The sequence below is a fragment of the Cebus imitator genome, unplaced genomic scaffold, assembly GCF_001604975.1.
Source record: "Cebus imitator isolate Cc_AM_T3 unplaced genomic scaffold, Cebus_imitator-1.0 Scaffold52, whole genome shotgun sequence".
Lineage (NCBI taxonomy): Eukaryota > Metazoa > Chordata > Mammalia > Primates > Cebidae > Cebus > Cebus imitator.
Genome location: NW_016107367.1, coordinates 3,927,128 through 3,946,324, shown reverse-complemented (window position 1 = coordinate 3,946,324; position 19,197 = coordinate 3,927,128). Strand labels below are relative to the sequence as shown.

The following is a 19,197-nucleotide window of genomic DNA, read 5'->3' as shown; positions in this document are numbered from 1 at the left end:
AAAAAAAAAAAAAAAAAAAAAATGTCTGACATAAAATAAAAGAACTGATATATGTGACCAGGCACATTTTGCTATCCTCAGTTTGATACTTTTGACGGAAAAGTAAGCAGTTTGATTTCTAAATCATGATACATTTTTCAAATATTCAGATTGACTTAATTGTGTAAAAAAGAAAAAAAATCAACTGTGCAGACATTTGATTACCTGGTAATTTCACATTTGCATGTTCCATGTTTGATAGTGGTTGACTAAATTTTTCAATAAAAAGGAATAATTTCTTTAAAAAGATAGATCTATTAGTGCTCTAAGAATGTTGTTTCTAAAAAAGGATACTTGATTCATTATAAATGTTATACAAATTGTTTTTATTACTAATGTAGGAATTTTAATACTCTTGGGAAAACTTCTGAATTAAAAGTTTACCTTTAGAATGTTCTCTAATTCTTGTGATGTTTAAATGATACCGTTTACTACATAGAAGGTGGTATAGTTTAATCCCCTTAGCATCGTCTAAGGCAGTTTATTTCAGGGGGTTATGAAGAGCCTGGCTCTTAAACAAATTGACAAAAAATGGCTCCATCTACATGAAGAGAGTATTTTAGTGACTCACAGTCATTGAAAATCTCAACAAATTTTGAAGCAAAGCTGCACTGCTTAGTTCACACTGAAGTAAAAAGACCAGTGAATACAATGAAACATCCAAAGCTCATTCACACCAAGCCAGTTATCAGAAGACCTGCCATCATCCTAGACCCTCCAACCTACCAACAGAAGAGAGTCCTCTCAGAGCAGGCTACCAGCGTTTGCAAACTAGTAACAACTCAAATTTGGGAGACACATTAGTGAATACAGCCAGCTTATAGATCACTGTCCAGCAAGAGAAAATGACAAATACTTAGACCTACTAAAGTCAGCTTAACTTTTAGTCAAAAAGGTACACCATTGAAAACTAAGAAGAAAAGTATTACCCTTCCAGGTCTTGAAAAGCCAAACCAACCTTTGACTGCAGGACTGCAGGAGCACACTACATGAAGAAGTAAATTTTGATTTGTCTTCATCAATAGTTTTTAAATTAAGCCAACTTGAAATAAAAGCTATATACATACTGTACGCCCATTCTTAAGGACGTTCTAACGTTTAGAAAAGCAAAGTGATTAATTTCGACTTGAAAACAGTCATGTATAATTTTTGACATATTTGAAGTGTTTGGTGGAGAAGAAGATATAACTTCGAGTGTAACATTTTTGTGCAGTAAGCATGCTATAAAGTGAAAATAATAAATGGAAAAAAATATCACCTGTAGCAATGAAATGAGGTGACCACTTCTTGCAAATAAAACATAGCAGGGATAGACCATTTAAGGAACAACCAAATCAGACCTAATTCAGGTTGTCACATTGCCCAAAGAAAAGGAAAGTGAGCAAGTAGTTCACTCGCCCACCTGCCCCATCTGAAGAACGGCAGCCCAGGAGCTGACTCTTGAGTGACTTAGTGCAAAGTCAGGAGGAGAAGCCACATCCCTTCTCAGTCCTGGCAGGGACTGTGGCACTGGCCCTGTTCCTTGTGACTGCTGTTCAACTGCAAATGAAAGATAACGGTGGCCAAACCACCAAAACACAGAAAGGTGTCATCACAGGTAATTCAAGTACTTGCAGCCTTATAGAGATTTCTGTGAGGAACTTTTACTGAGAACAAATTAAAATTAATACACAGTACATCTTGAAAACATAAATGTAATAATCTGCTCAGTTAAATGTCAATATTTTGTACTAATATATATAGAAAAAAATTAACATTCATTTTGTTGAAAAATTTATACAGATTGACTTTTTGTATTAGATATGCTTTACAGTTTTTAAAATTTCATTGCAATCTTCTGTTTACAAAAAAACTTAGTGATTTCAATAACTCAGGAACAACTGCTGCTTGTATCAACACTGGACACTGATAAAATCAGATATACATATTACCATATTTCACTGATATTTCTGTAAAAACAGAAACGATAAAATGTACTTTATATTTTCAGTTTTAAAAGGAAAATGTTTAAGTATCCTTAATAAGATGTCAAGTGGAATATTTATGGACTCAATTCCTCTTTCTTCCCACTCTGTGAAACATAAACAGCAAACAGCTCCTCACCTGGATGACTTTATAGAAGTAGGCATACTGTCGAGCTGTGTTTTTATACTGGCTGAAGACATCATGTATAGCTTGTGTGGACTGCAGATACCGAACTTCTTCTTCTTCAAAGTAGAGAGGAGTGTCATATTCACTGGGGAGAGTTTGAATGTAGGGCTGCCAGAAGGAGTTAGGGCTGGCTCGCTCACACAGCAAATGAAAGGCCAGTGCGATGTTTCCCATGGCTTGAAGGATTCGGTCTTGAGAATATAAAGGCCCTGAATTAACCCAGAAGTTAACAGTGTAAGTTCCACAGACTTCTTAAAAACTTCATTTAAATTACAGAAAAACTAAAAAGGTCTTGTAACATTTAAAGTCAGGTACAGGCTGGGCACAGTGGCTCTGGTCTGTAATCCTAGAACTTTGGGAGGTCAAGGTGGGTGTGTTGCTTGAGCTCAGGAGTTTGAGACCAGCCTGGGCAATATAGCAAAACCTTGTCTTTACAAAACACATACACACACATATACACAAAAATTAGCCAGGTGTGCTAGTGCACACCTGTAGTCCCAGCCACTCGGGGGGCTGAGGTAGGAGAATCATTTGAGCCTGGGGAATCAAGGCTGCCGTGAGCCATGATGGTGCCACTGTACTCCAGCCTAAGTGACAAACTGAGACCCTATCTCAAAAAAAAAAAAAAATTAATAATGATTAGAAGTCATGTGCATCTTTTTTATAACATTAAATGAGAAACACTTAATGCATATTTGAGGGAATATTTCAGCAGTCGAGAAAACCAAGTATAATCCTTAGTGCCACAAAATGGAATTTTATATATTTTTGCCATTTGTACTTTGCCTTGAACAGTCAGAAATTATTCTCACCCAACACTGAATTTTTAGCAGATTCAACAGTCATTAGCAATTTTCGTGGAACCCATAAGAACAATTCTTCTGCCTAGAGAAAGAAAATAATAGGAGAATCATCAAAACATGGTATAGTCTTCAACCCAACTACATCTATGGTCAGAAATCCAATCACACATGAAGTACAACTTCAGGCTGCATAGCAGCCCTTCAAATAAATATTCAAACATATTTTAAAATGTAAGCATTTACATTACAGTTAAATGAGCAGAAGTATAGCTTAAAACCCTGTTTCCAATAGAAACACTAAAACCTACATATACTGAGAAGGACATGATAATCAAAACAGGGACTTTCAACTTTAACTTGAAGCAAATATAACATTTGGAATAGAGCATAAAGGTGTTTATTTTATTCTTTGCTGTACTTTTAGGTTCTAAAATCAGACCAAAACAAAACACAATTCCTGCCTCCGAGAAAAACCCTAATCTCTCAATGTGAATTACTACTACTACTGAGTTTTGAAGCCAGAGTAACATTCCTTCCTCTACACGCTTATCTTTAAAGCACAACAGTTAACAGTGGTTTACACATTTTTTTCCCAAAGCATTATCTCATTTTTTGGCAATATAGGATGCTTCCTTTTGCTATGTCCTGTGTATCTACACTGCATAAAACATGCACATGGCACTCCAACATGTGAGGAAACAGCAAAAGGGCAGTTGTCTGCAAACCAAGAATGCCCTCACCAGAACAGACCATGCCAGCACCTTGATCGTGGACATCCAGCCTCCGAATTGTGAGAAATAAATGTCTGTTGTTTAAGACCTCCTCCCCAGCCCTCACCACCCCACAAAAGCACACAGTGAGGAAAGTCTACAGCTTGGATCTTCTGGGCAGCATCCACACAAATGCTGCTTTGAATCTGATACGAGAGAACATGTGGCATCTTGCCTTCACCAATGTCAACTACCGAATTATTTGTATGTGTCTTGTCCCTTACTATATAGATTATCAGCATCATGAAGGAAGAGACTGGTTTTTTTGGAAGCAAGGTACTACTACCAATCACACAGTAGACGTTTAACAGGTATCTAATAAACCAGCATGTGATTTATCAATATATTAATGAAAGGTTAACTACAACTTAGCCAAAAATGTTGCTGGAGGTTTGAGGGGGCCCAAGTAACACCCTTTCCTCCACCCAAGTTCTAAAGCAACTGAGAGAGATAGAATACAACAGATGGTCACCCAAAATATCACCTACTGAATCCCAGAATTAGACAGACTCCCCCACCTAGTTACAGGCAGAGCTGGATCCCCACTGCCCTCCCCACGTGTGGCCTGCCCCTGCAAAGCTTCCAGGGCGGAGAGTAGAGTGGAATGAATGCATACAGGCAACCAGCTCCCATGGAGAAAAAGGCCAAGTTTAGTTCCTTCCCCCAAACTCGGCCAAGAGATTAAGAAGTGCCTCCTCTTGAGAAGAAGCATGAGTGAGGGGTGAGGAGAGGCCAGGCATGTCCAGTGACTGCTGCTCCCTTCATGAGGAAGAACCAAGAACCAAGAGGGGAGAAAAAGCCCTTCTATCTCAGCAGGTGGCTATTTCTCTCTTCTCTCCCTATTGCCCCCGGTGTTGCCATTTTAGTGAGTTCCTAGTACCTTCAGCCTCACAGTCATCCATTCTAGACACTGGCAGGCATCCCCATACAGCCAGTCCTCCACCCACTCACCTCCAGTAAGTCACAAGATCCTGTGTGCTTTCTCTCCAAACCATGAGTCCACCTCCTTGTCTTTAGGTAAATCTCAAAATCCTGTGAGGCATGTTCTATGGCCTCCTAACAGAGGCTCAGAAATGTGAACTGACTTGCCCAGTCACTGGTTAGCAGCTTGGCTCCCCAGGAGGATAAGATGGGCAGAGCGGCTTAGAACAGGAGCCTGAGGCCCTTCCAGGCTGCCTATCTGCCCACAGGGCTCAGAACCAGCACTCCCCGACCACACGTCTACCTCCTCACCCTGCGCCCTCTGCAGCACACCACAGTTCAAACACACATAGACCCCTTCAGACCAACATTTTATAAACTCACCTTGATATCTCTTGTTGCTCTCAAACCAAAGCCCTCTTCTTTGAAGTTAACCATTTCAAAACCCTCGACAGAAGCCCCATTTTCAGAGGCCCATTTCATTAGATCAGGAAAGTAATCTTCTCTTTTTCCATCAAAAGTAACGGACAGACCTATATTAATCCACGTTTTAGAAAACAAGAGCTACTTTTAGGACACATATCATTCACACGTCTCTCAGAAAATAAAAACAGGCCATAACTAACACTGGAAAGTGTCTTAACACGGCAATCTTGAAATCAAAACTAATCACCAGATAGTCAGAGTACATACCTTAATTAACTGGTGACAGGAAAGGAGAATTAAAATCCTAAACTCTCTGTCAGTTACAGTGAAATATATACTGATACTAGGTAATATAAATAGTGGCTATTAGGTATTATTAGGTAATATAATGGCAAAGAGAAGAAAGTGTCTATTACAATTACTATGATTCACAGAGCAGTTTTCTCCTTAAAAGTCCAACATGCCATCTCTCATATTCACATTTGCTTTAACAAAATTTCCGTTAAAACAAAAATGAGTGGCTCACATATGTGTGCAAGGAGACATGGGTAAGCCCTGATTCCAAGAGAACAAAACTGTAGAGCTGTAAGCCAGACGGCTGTAAGGCAATTTAAATAAGCTAGAGCTATGTGCATCAACATAAGTATAACACTAAATGTAACACTGCGGTTTTTGAAAAATCACCTAGTATGACACCATTTAGGTAAATCTTTCAAATATCAATTAAAATCATATATTTTTATGAGGTTATTTACAAAGCAGAAAACATTCACAGTGAAGATGAACACCCCACAAGGAGGTAGGGAATGGAAGGGGATGAATGTGTGAGGTTTTGGCTCTATCTGTAATGTTTTATTGTTTAAAAACAAATACAAAAACAAAACCAAGGACTGAAGAAGGGAAAGGAAAGCTGACAAGTGGATGAGAAAAAAAGGAAGGACAATGTGAATACACTGTGACATGCGCTCAGCTGGGGTAGTCGATTCTTGGGAATCTGTTATATTAATTTCTGAACTTTTCAGCCTGCCCGAAATATTCAAAAAGACATGCATAGAAAAAAACATTCTGTTTGGATGAATTAAAGGAGAGGGACAGGAACTTTATTCTGAGGAAGCTGGGCGTGTCACATAGCTCAGCCGCCCGTGGCCATCTGACTACAGCATTGTCAACAGTCAACCTGATTTGTAAAGAGCACGTGCTGGGCACGCAAAGATACCTGCTAAATGGTGAAAATAATCAGAATGACAACTATTCGAAGACAGAACTTCCTCTTCACTCCTTGAGAATGGGCAAATGTTCTATCCTCAGTGTCAAGTGGTGTAAATAATATCTACACAGAAGAGAAACTAAGGTGCTACAAAAATTTTTTGGCTACCCACTTAGTGACAAAGGATTAGCATAGACTCCTATTTAGTGCAAATAAACCCATTATGAAGGAACCTGTTTGAAAACACCCATTATGAACTCACCATTTTGGAGTTTGAGACCATCTAAGCTGAAGACCACATGTTTACAGATGTATATGGTATAGCAGTAAAACTACTACTTAAGAGAGCAAATAAGAAACAAACCCCTCCTGATGCCCTTCATGACAATAAGAAAGGGAGTCTCAGAAGACTGCCCCATAGTCCAATGCATGCTCCTTAGGACGTTTTCTGCTTCTCCCTTCCACGTGGTCCTGCATAATAATCTTTACTTTCTGTGCTTTACAGAACAAAAACGATAGGTATACTGAATGAGCTTTTTCGAACTCACACTTGGCCCCATCCCAGCCTGGATGAGAATCATTACAATGGCTACTGCATACGTCCTATAAAAACACAGCTTAAGGAATAGGACCACACCTCTTATTTAACTGAGATGTGTGTGAGTTCATCACAAACCTTGCTAATGCATTAACCAATCAGCATTTGTGTGTTGGCCATACACACTATTACATACTGTCCTGAAACTCAAGAGGAAATAACAGTATAAAAACCAGATTTAAATAAAAACTGTATCAAATAAATAAATAAATACAACCTTGTCATTTTAGCCCCCAGATACAAATATTTTATTCTCCTAAGCTCAACATTCTCACCCTTTCCGAAGCAGGTCATAGCATCTCAGAAAGGAGAGAAATCCTAACTGCTCTCTCTCCCGGTCTGCAAACCCCACTATAAGACCTTTCAGAGTGACACAATAATGCTGAGAATTTTACTACTCGTCAACCCTCTGGCCTAACCAAGTTTCTACATGACATTATTAAACTACGGTTATCGTTCTAGCAATTTTACCTTTTTGCTTTTTCCGTATTTTCTCGACTAGAGTCCGGATCTGCACATACTCTTCCCACTCTTTTCCTGGGCCAGGCGCAGGACTGCTGCATTCTGTAATGTAAGAGGCATGGTACTGAAACACTTCTTTCAACTTAACCTACTAGTCTGCGGAAGAAAGAGGATTTAGACTTTGTTGTTGCTGTTCTGGTTGGCTGATTTTTAAAAGACAAGGCATACAACAGCCATGATGATGAATGTGAAAAGTACAAGCAGGTCCCCTTTCCAAAGCAGACAAACCCTGGGAAATCATAAAAATGCCCCTCACTTAATGTACCCAAGAGAGAGCACTGAGCGAACACCTAGCTCACATCCAACTTATTCTTAGTCAACTTTTTTTAGAATATACTAATAGTAAAACCTATAATAAAACGCTAAGCTAAAATGCAAACTATCCCCCCAAAACTCTTCTATACAGCAAAAGAAGTTAATAGTAAAAGTCAACCTTTCTTTTTAGTTAAACCCATAACACTGACTCCCTAAGGAAACCAGTTAAATTGGACATAAGGACAATTAGTCGACAAACATTTCACATCCATGTGTATGGCACTATATTCAGCACTCTGGGGGAGTTGCAAAATGAGATGGCACAGTCACTGCTAAAAAAGAAGCTAAGATTCCACTGTGGGGCCAGAAGCAAAAGACCAACACCCGAGACTGAGGTGTGGGTTTGCAAGGCTGCACATTGGGCAGCCCGCCTATTGGCAGCTCTTTCTTTTCACACAACTGCACTGCTTTAGAGAGCCCCTTCCCATGCTCCTGCTGAACCTTTGGGGCCCCTTTGCTCTCTATTAAAAGAGCATATGTGGCAAATAACTAACGATAACTAGATACGCGCCAAGTCTTAACTATGAAATGCAGCCAGTCTCGCTTCATTTTCCAACAATGAGCACTGAGGGAGGCCTGGAACAGGCTTAGAGGTAAAGCAGCAGCGAGCCTGTCCTCAAGCTGCCCATAGGCAGGGGAGTTTGGCAAGGAATGGTAAGAACAGCCACGGTACACCAGCCCATGGGTCTAGGGGAGCACTCGGGAGGGGCCTGACTCCAACTTGGCTGCAGCCTGCTTTCTGTCTCGAAGGGACAGCTGCATTTTTACTTGAGGTTTAGCCTGCCACATAACCTAAACATGGACTAAGGGCAACGGAGTGACCCCAGCTACATCCAAGGCACTAACTGCACCAATTCAAATTCATAATTTTAAAAAGTTACCAAATTACACTAACTTACTAAAACAAGTACAGGCACTTAATAGATATTCCATTTCCTTAAACCAAGAACTCTCAAACTACAGCATGTAAAAATCAGAAACAAAGCCAGGTGCAACGGCTCACGCCTGTAATCCCAGCACTTTGGTAGGCAGAGGTGGGAGGATCTCTTGAGTCCAAGACTTCAAGACCAGCCTGGGCAACAAGGCAAAACCTCATCTCTACAAAAAAAAAAAATTAGCCGGGTGTAGTGACACAGGCCTGTAGTCCCAGCCACTCAGACTGAAATGACCCCAGGAGGTCGAGGCTGCAATGAGCTGTGATTGTGCCACAGCAATTCCAGCCTGGGCAAGAGAGCAGGACCCTTTCCAAAAAAGAAAAAAAAATCAGGAGCACTATCATTTGAATCACCAAAAAGAAGCGTGAGCCATCCCAGTGAGGCAGAGCTCTGAAGGCTGGCTCTCCAAGAGGCACGCTGGACTCACCTGGGGCTAACAGCCCGTGAAGCACCTTCACGCACCACATCTCACAAGGTCCTTGGCTCGTTCCCTGAGACAGTTATTATCTATGTTTACCAATAAGAACACTGAGTTTCAGAAGGGGTCAGTGATCTGTCAAGGGGCACACTGTGAAAAAGTAGCAGCGCTTGTTCTTGCCCATGGGTCCCCAGGGTTCCAGGTAGCTGTGCTATGAAGGCTCATATCTGTTATTTCATCTGAGCCTCGTTAACAGCCACACAGTTCCGACAGGCATTTCCAACCTCACAGACAGGGACTGTGAGTCTGGGAAGCTCTGTGACTCGCCCAGGCCCACAGCTAATAAGCTCAGACCTGAATACCAGTTTGCTTGATGCACACTTCCCCATCCTGTGACAAAGAAGTAAAAGGCACAGCCACTGCAAACAGGCCAGGAGAGCCCATAGGAGGACTTACTCTGCAACAGTTCACTGGTCAGGTTCAAGATTTCCTTCGGTGACACAGTTGCTGTAGCACCAGTGCCGGATTTCTGAGTTTTTACTCGACTCTTCTTACCCATTTTCTGACTACGGAGAAGAGAAAGAAGAAAGAAAAAATTACATTACCAAAGAACAAAATCAAGTAATAAAACATGTCTAATACACGGCAGCATTAGTCTTCAGAAGCTAACTAAGATCCTACCTTACGTGTGCTATATCCTGAAGTTTTCTTCCAGAAAAATAAATGTGTAGTATTAGTATTTAGTGGTTGTCAAATGGGAAAAAAAAAAATCTGCTTTGTAGTCACTGGAAGAAAAGTTCATTCTTTTTCACCTACAAAAACTATAGTAGAAGCAAATTTTACTCTCGTTTTTTTTTTGTTATATAGATTTCATTGTGCATACTAGCACATTCCAGGATACTAGAGAGATAAAAATCATGTATACATCATATACACACGGGCATAAAGACCTATGTATTCTCTCCCCACCTTGCCTTAAAATAATCATTTCCCGTTAACCATAACTGTATCACAGGCAACTGATTACACTTTCTGGACAAATGCTGAAGATGTTTTACAGCTGGAAGAAACTGGTGAGCTAGTCTAATTCCTACATTTTGTTCCATGGGAAATCCCAAGCGCCTTGCCTGGGATTTCACGGGAAGCTGATGGCAGACCTGAGACTTGAACAAGATCTCCCATCGCCTTCCGGTGTGCCACACACGGGTCCTCCATTTGTGGGCACGTAAGAAATGAGGAGCATATTCTCACAGGCAGATGAGAACATGTAACACAGACACATCATGGTGTCCTGGGCAAAGACCCCTACGAGATAATGCTTGCTTCAAAGTGTTTTTAACACAGTAGGTCTCAAATAAAGCAAGGGATGTGGATGTGTGAAGAGCGAGCGGGGTAATTCAAAGACAGGGACAGGACGAGGGGAATCGCGAGGGAGGCACAGTGAGGAAGAGAAGCCATCTGGAGAGGGGTCTCTGGGAAGCCCAGCGAGGCAGCCACTCAAAAGAGGGTGAGAGTCACTGCCTGAGGAGTGTGAGGCTAAGACGATGACCCAGGAGTGTCCAGCCAAGAAGCTGGTAGAGCGATCCATAACCTAATGAATAACCACCAGCACGAGGATGGCCTCCAGGAGCCCTGACCAGTCAGTTACACTTCATCTCAAGTGAGAATTAAAAAGCAGACTTTGATCCATTTGTTTTTCAGAAAAAGAAGTAACTATGATCATGTGAAGAACTATGCTAGGACAAAGGTTTAAAACATTTTCTCCCACTACTACAGATAATCACTGATTCTTTTGTAACTGAATCCATGCCTATATGGGGAAAATAGTAGGAAATCACATTATTTAACAGGCTAACGTGTATCTTCTCTTATGCACCTAATATATAAAGACTAATGTGTAACACATTAACATAATAAGTCTTCTAAAAATCAGTGTAAAATATACAATGTCAGTCATCCTGGAATAAAAGGAAATTGGTAAAAAGATATAAAACTTTTGCAGCAATAAAAGGAATTTGTTTTCCGCAATCGAAAGCAGAAAATTTAAGTGAGGGGAGGGCAGGATGACAGACCACTTAAGCCCCTTTTCCGATTTTTCCTACACTTAAGGACTACCTTCTTAGAAGAGAAAAAAAGCTCCCATGGTTCTGGCTCACAGCCAAGAGCAAGGGCACAGCCTGGAGAGAGCACCTCCACCCTTCTGGGCATTTCAGGCCTCCCACATCTGCCGAGGGCATATGTGGAGGATCACTGAACTTAACCTGAAAACAACTAAAACCACCAAGGAGTCTGGTAATAAGGATGTTAATCACACTTCCAAATATAGCGGGTTTGCTTGCTTGGCAGGAGGAGACGCAGAAGCATCCTGTCAGCAATGGCTTAGCTGGCCTCTCCCTTCAGCCCTGCCTGAAAGACCTTCTGCTGTGGGAGCCTGTAAATGAGGCAAGAACGTCACTCTGATGAGGAGCTCCAAGACCCTTTCCCTTCTCTTAACAGTGAGCCTGGGACGGTGGGGCTGTTCCGCACCAGCCCTCACGTGGGTGCCACCAACTACAAAACAGGCTCTACTGGCTCTGCTGGCAGCCCCTCACCTCCCCCAAAGTCTTCCCTCAGCGATCCACCCAACTCCAGTTGCTTACTGATGTAACAGCAGCTGTTCCCTGGAGCTCAGTATTTACCCTCTCTCAGGTGCTGGGCTAAGACACAGCTCTCCATTTGATCTTCCTAAACACTTTAGGCTGTAGATATTATCCTTATCTTTCAGATAACATTCTCAAAAAGGTTAAGTCCCTTCTCTTTGTCCAAGGTCATGGATCAGGTAAGAGGCAGAGCTAGAATTTGAACCCAGAACCACTACTACATTGCCTCTGTTTAAAAAAAAAAAAAAAAAAAGTACATGGCAGCAGGGAGTCTTCCAGATCAAACACCATGGGATATGGAGCACACCCCTCCACATTCCCACCAGCAGCTGCTCAGCCCACACCTGGGCAGCTCCAGCCACTTCCTCCTGCACCTCCTGAATTCATCCTCATGGTTAGACCCTAACACTCGTCTGGTACATCTCCCTGCCCAAGCCCGTCCCTGCTGCTTAAATCTACCCTCACGCTGCCACCACCCTCCCACAACACCAAGGCTCCCAAACCCTCCACAGACATAGTCATGTACCTCCTATCTCTCTGCCTCCCCATCTGCCTCTTGACTGTAGTATTTTAGTCACTTATTCACAAACTCTTGGTTTTCTCTAAAAATGCTGCCCAGTAATCCCCTTAAAGCCTACCTGGTCCCCCCAGTCACAATCTTCTCTTCTCTACACTCCTGCAATTCCTGGTATGTTCTCCCAATATTGAAGGACCCCACTGTACTCAAAGATTTGCTCACACACCAGCTTCCCTTCAGATAACAGGTTCCTTGGGGACATCCTCTCTGTCTTGTTTCTATTTGTCACCCCAACATACAGTGCGGGCCTCAGCACATAGCAGGTGCTACACAGCAGATGCCACTCTGAGCTCCCAGGAAAAGCATCTGCACAGGTCTTAGGTCAGGTTACAATCTCTATTTCTGAAGCTTCTACCCAAGTTTCTATCCCCTTGGAAGAGACAGGAAATGTCTAGTTCCTGCTACATGGGAGAGAAGACCATTAAAAATATGGCTACAATGATATGAAAACACAATACATTCCGTTTACAGTCTACAGTTGAGTACTTACAACTCCAATTGTTCTCAAGATTTCTTTTTTAAGCCAGAAAACTGCTGGCTTTTAGAAATGAGTAATAGGTGCATAAATACAGCAGAGGTATAACTTCAAAACACACCAATAAATTAACCCCTGGGAGGGGAGATATGCTAGAATGCAATCTTCAAAGGTCCTGTAGGATGATGTTTATGAAGTCACTGAAGCCACTCCTAGCTAAGACCCTCATCTCCATCTCTTTCAATCCATTCCTGATTCATTTCCCTGCCTACAAGTCCTCCCCCACCACAATGCCAACAGTTAGCTTTAATAAATTGAGGTATAAAATACAAACTGCATAGGCGTAGCGCAGTGACTCATGCCTATAATCCCAGCACTTTGGGAGGCCAAGGCAGGTGGACTGCTTGAGCCCAGGACTTTGAGACCAACCTCGGCAACATGGCGAAGCCTCGTCTCTCCAAAAATATACAAAAATTAGCTGGGTGTGGTAGCTCAAGCCTGTAATCCCAGATACTCAGGAGGCTCAGGTGGGAGAATACCTTGAACACAGTGGGCAGAGGTTGCAATGAGCTATCATGGAGTCACTGCACTCCAGCCTGGGTGACTGAGAGAGACCCTGACTCAAAAAAAAAAAAAAAAAAAAAAAAAAAAAACCAAAAAAAAAAAAAAAAAAAAAAAAAAAAAAACTATAAACCACATAGTACACGAATTCATGGGTTCATCCTCATTCATGCAAGGCCCCACCCTTGCAGAAGGCAGCAAACATACCAGTCGTCACCAGCAGTCCCGATGAACCCTGTCGCAACCAGTCCATCCCCCAGTAGCCCATATTTTGACTTCTATCACCATCGATTAGTTCTTCCGATTCTTAAACTTCATATAAGTGGAATTACACATTTTGTAGGTTTCTTTTGCTCACATGTGTTTCCACAGCTCATAGGATAATGCCTAACCTCCCGGCAAGGTCTTGGAGGACTGAACCGCCTCACCCCATTTTACGTGTTCGGTTTCATCCTACCTTTACACAACACAGCTACAGGAGACGGACTGTTCCTCTTTCTTTCTCTGGAATGCAGCTATCTCACTGCCTGTCCCCTTGTCTTCTCCTGGCAAGATTTTTCACATACTTTAAGGCTCTACCAAAATGTCCCCCGTGGCCTTGAGGGAAACTCTAGGCTCCTCCATGCAACCCTCATGCCCAAGGAGGTCAGTAAGAAAGGGTCAAACTCAAGGTTATTACAGATGCCAAAGGCTTGGCTTATCTTGGGATTCTGTCTTTGGCAGCCTCTTTGTATTGTTTCCCTCCCACAGGGATACAGCTGCAAGGGAGAAAAAGTGGCTAGCCTAGGTGAGGCAGAAAGAATCTTTGTCTTAATTAAGGATCGGGGAAGGGGCTACCTATCCTTCTTCCAGTAAATGTATCTCCCTAGGGCACAGGACCCTAGACCCAAACCCTCTCCTCAATCTGTTCCACTCAAACGAGTTTCCAGGGCTCTCCCAGTAAGCCTCCCCATTGGCTGGGACCACCTTGTCCGAGGGTTCGCCTCAGTCCCCTGTAACCTGAATCCCAGGCAGTCAGGAGCGTGACACCTGGACTTCAGCATGACTTTAAGAACTTAAGCCACCGAAGGCAAATGTTTCTTGGTACCAGTTCTGTAACCCACCTACTACGAACTTGGGGACATCACCGTCTGTGAGATTCCTTTGTGCAATTCTGGGTTCAATACGATTTGGTACTAGTATTTGTGGGACACCCCTAACTCAAAGCACCTTGAAGGCAGATGCCCTACATTTACTTTGATCACCCCTAAAGCATCAGGCTTTCTTGTGAGTTTGCCAGCTCCCCACATCCGGCCTTCCCTCAGCCCCTTGGCCTGGCTGTCATTCCCTGACAGCCTTCACTCTGTTACTTCAGCCTAAATGCCCTGACACCCTGGTGAGTACATCAGGGTCCTCCACCTAAAATCCTGGCTAAAACCCCACCTCACTAACAAGGTGTCCTCCCCACACTTCCACAGCACAGTCCCTGAACCCCTGGGACCTCACCTACTGCAGTCTAAACTCTTTTACCCACTGTCTTGTGGCAGGAAAAAACCCAAAGCTTACATCTCTATGTTATCTATAGGGTCTAATATAGTGCCACAAACATACAGAAGGCCAAATACTTGTTGAGTAAAAGGAAAATTTTTGGATAGCATATTGGTGTTACTAATTTTGACATTCCTCCCAACAGTGATTAAACAGTAGTCAAAATAAGACATTTACCGAGTAATTCTACTAAGGAAATATGGTAATTCTTAAAAGTAAAAATATAAATGTATATGTAGAGATACAGATAATGAGAGATAGATGAGCCACACCATGAAGGACAGGGGTTAGGGTTAAGCTTATGTAATGTCACGCTTAAAAGACAGTTCTGTGGGGCATGCCTATCATCCCAACTGCTCAGGAGGCTGAGGTGGGAGGCTCTTGAGCCCAGGAGTTTGAGGCTGCAGCAAGCTATGATCATACTTGTGAATAGCCACTGGGCTAGAGCCTGGGCAACACAGCAAAATTCTGTCTTAAAATAATTTTTTTGAAAGATAATCTCTTTTCAAAATCCAGTTTTAGATACAAAAGCTTTAGGACATTAAATTTAATAAGAGAGACTGAAAAACACACTTGAATTTTTTAAGCATTATTGGTCTTTCGAAAGCAATAAAGCAGGAATTAGAAAAGGAAAGGAAAGCTTGCAGCCCAAGCACAGGAAACAGCTCCGTGGGCACTTATGACCAAGGACACGAGCATCTATCTGCCCATGACCTCCCTGCATCCCCATCACAGCCCACTGAGGCCGGCAGTGACCACAGCCAGTTGTCAGGAGGCTTAAAGAGGGCTGTGACTTGGCCAACACACCACAGGTGCCAAGCGGCAGACCCACAGCATCAACTGAAACCCTGCATTAGCTCCAGCAATATAGGTGAACTCTACAGGCAAACTTGATTAAACAAGCTGTGCAACGTCTCTGTGCCCACACTATGTTTGCTGTTGCAGAAGACAACAAAATTAATGAAACCAGGCCTGCAGTTCTCAAGCATGAGGCTGGGGAACCAAGACTCACACTCAAAATAAAGCAGCATGGATAATTCCTAAAACACGTAAGTAACTAAACATAGAAGGGCAAAGAATAAAGTACAATTCAAGAAGGATGACTAAATTTTAAGATTCAGTTTGAGAAGGTGTTAGTATCCAGTATGTGTGGTTTCCTAAATTCACCCCACATTGCCTTCTTTTAGCTATCAAAAAAGATACATTCTGTGGAAGTTCCCCAACCTTGTGGATTTAAATAACTACCCTTTTCATTTATGATTCAAAGGTTCGTTTTATACAATGAATAATTTTCATGATCATTTCAGCTGAATTTGGGGCTAAATAACAAGTTTAAACAAATGAAACAAATATAGGTGTTTTGAACATCCTTCATGTTCTTCATGAAAAAAATCTATTAAACATTCATCAAGTTCCCACAAAGACCAAATGTTTATTTTCAATATTTATTTCCAATATTTATATTAGTAAAATATAAATGCATCCTAAATATATAAGTTTACACACACACACTCACTTACAAATATTAGCCAGAAGGTGCAATGTCAGTGTTTTTCCCCAAAGTTTAGACTGAAATCAGGCATAATTTACAAATACTTACTGCATTATCTTGAGAAAAACAGGACCAAAAAATGATTTAAATAATAATTAAGACAAAATAAAATATGAAGAGTAGCAATACAGGATTGATACACGAATTACACAATCACAGTCACTCAGAGGAAGGGGTATCTATAAAAAGGAACAGCTAAGCCAAGAGTTTCACACATATCTACATTTCTTCGCCATCAAGATATTTTTAAAATGTACAGAATCTTCAAACTTTGGCCCTTTAAAACACCATATACCACTTACAAATCCATCAATAACCTCCTCATCTAACAGACAAGAAAGGCTTTAGAAGACAGAGAAATGAATGGCATATTCAATTATTATTTAAAGTGCTGACTAATATACAGGGGCATCTGTAATCAAAACTACCACCTCTGTCAATCAAGTGATTCTTTTCCATATAATCTGAATCGTAGAATAAATGGGTCAGGAGAAATAAGCACATTTAGTAACCTTGGCTAATGCGGGGAGTGGGGGAGAAGGTGGGGTAAAAGGTGCTAAATATCTAACCCATTTTTACAAAGTATAGCTCATACATAATGAACAGATTTGGATGGAATTCACTTGCATTTTTTTTTCAAACATTCTAAATGGAAAGAATATTTATTTGTATATTTCTTGCATTCCCTTGAAATTGCTGCTTTCAACTAAACAGAACTAGAATAAACATTTTTGATTACACTTATCTGGCAATTTATCCAGGAAACCTTAGCTCAAGCACAGCATCTGTTTTTCAATGTATCCTGCATTGACCCAACTTCACAGCTGGGTTGACTAAGGGAGAGAATGGTCCTAAGGATGGCTTCCTCCACCTCAAGCTCCCAGCTGTAAAGAGTGCTTGAGGGAGTGTGAGGGCCTAATCTTCCTATAGAAAGAATAGGAAACACTCTTTTCTCACTCTTACTAAAATACTTTCCTGGCCATTAGGATCAGATTACTACATTCGGAATAAATACACAAATTATAGGATGATGAGTTAGGAAAATGAAAGCATTCCCAAATTGAAAAGTATTTATCTGTGCAATGTTGCCTTTCCTGCAGATACTGATCAAGTGCCATGGAACCATGTTAGCTGAAACTCACCTATACCAGAAATGTGTTCTGGCTTTGCACAGTAGCAGGGCCTAGTAGCAGTGCCATGCCATACTAACTCTTACCAGTTTACATGACTAACTGGCACCTACCATTCCAATCTTCTAATTAAAACAGGAACTGGGCCAGGGGCAGTGGCTCAGACCAGTAATCTTAGCACTTTGGGAGGCTGAGGTGGGTGGATCATTTGAGGTCAAGAGTTCAAGACCAGCTTGGCCAACATGGTGAGACCCCCCCATCTCTACTAAAAATACAAAAATTAGCTGGGTGTGGTGGTGCATGCCTGTAATCCTAGCTACTTAGGAGGCTGAGGTAGGAAAATTGCTTGAACCCAGGAGGTGGAGGCTGCAGTGAGCCAAGAACCAGCCACTGCACTCCAGCCTGGGCAACAGAGTGAGACTCTGTCTCAAAAAAAATAAATGAAGACTGGTATGCCACAACTCAAAAGTACCAAGAAGTCAAGGCAAGCAGGCAAGGAAGAAGGTGGAATTAGTTTCAACTCAGTAACTACTTAAATACCAGGATGTATACAGATCTGTAAATTGCAAGCCAGTAAAATTTTAATTTAATTAAAATTTAATCTTGATACAAAACAAATTGGGCTGTCCTATATAAGTATTATAACTTGAAATTTTAAAAATACAGTTGTTGGCCAGGCACAGTGGCTCACACCTGTAATCTCAGCAGTTTGGGAGGCCATGGTGAATGGATCACCTGAAGTTGGGAGTTCAGGACCAGCCTGGCCAACAGAGTGAAACCCCATCTCTACTAAAATTAGTCCCTCCTACTTGGGAAGCTGAGGTACAAGAATCACTTGAACCCAGGAGGCAAAGGTTGCAGCGAGCCAAGATGGTGCCACTGAACCCCAGTCTGGGCCACAGAGCAAGACTCTGTCTCAAAAATAAATAAATAAATAAATAAAAATAAAAGTACAGTTGTTGCTTTTCACACTGTCATTTTAGAGATAACTAAACCATTTCTGACTTTTCATTGCATGGTAGGTTTTAGTTTTAAACTGCTATTGAATGAAGTTGTAAATAAATTAACATGAGGCTCCTATTTAATGGAAGTTACCAAAAAAGCCTTTTGTAAAGCAAAGATTCATTGGGTATCATGAATAGAAATTTCCTATTACATCTTTCTAAAATAAAAAAGACAATGTTATGTGTGAAGGAACAGCTATAATCTGTCAAGAAATTACCTTCAAACCACCCACATTCCTTAACATAAGGATTCTGGATTCTAGAACCAAGGAGCATCAGGATTAGAGGTGACCTCTGGTGTTACCTATAGTAGCTCTCAACCCCACATGTTTAAGACAATGGTGCTTGATGTTGTGGAGAGTCAGGATCTAATCTTCACCTGATCTAGTCTGAAAAGGACAGAAGACAGGCAGGAGGCAGCTTGTTATTCCTGATTAACAAACACATGGCCTAAGGCGGATTGCCAGTAAGTGAAAAGGGCAGATCCAAAGCTTCCGCCCTTAGGTGGCCAGAAGAGCTGCACATTTACTTCCAAGGCAACCTCCTGCTTTGTCAGCCCCTCCAGTACTATACTGCAGAAAAGTTCACCATCCTCTCTGACCCGCCAGCTTTCATGTCTCCCCAAAG

The 19,197-nt window shown here is 41.7% G+C and overlaps 1 protein-coding gene across 1 annotated transcript in view; it reads right to left on the bottom strand.

Moving 5' to 3' along the window:
* Positions 1-19,197, bottom strand: part of SETD3 (SET domain containing 3, actin histidine methyltransferase) — a 79,870-nt gene that overhangs the window by 55,315 nt on the left and 5,358 nt on the right. The window contains exons 2-6 of the mRNA XM_017528149.2: positions 9,562-9,671; positions 7,387-7,479; positions 5,069-5,217; positions 3,003-3,075; positions 2,143-2,399 (exon numbers count right to left, since the gene is read on the bottom strand). Coding sequence (XP_017383638.1) covers positions 2,143-2,399; positions 3,003-3,075; positions 5,069-5,217; positions 7,387-7,479; positions 9,562-9,664 — 675 coding nt within the window. The 5' untranslated portion in view covers positions 9,665-9,671. The remainder of the gene's footprint in view (positions 1-2,142; positions 2,400-3,002; positions 3,076-5,068; positions 5,218-7,386; positions 7,480-9,561; positions 9,672-19,197) is intronic.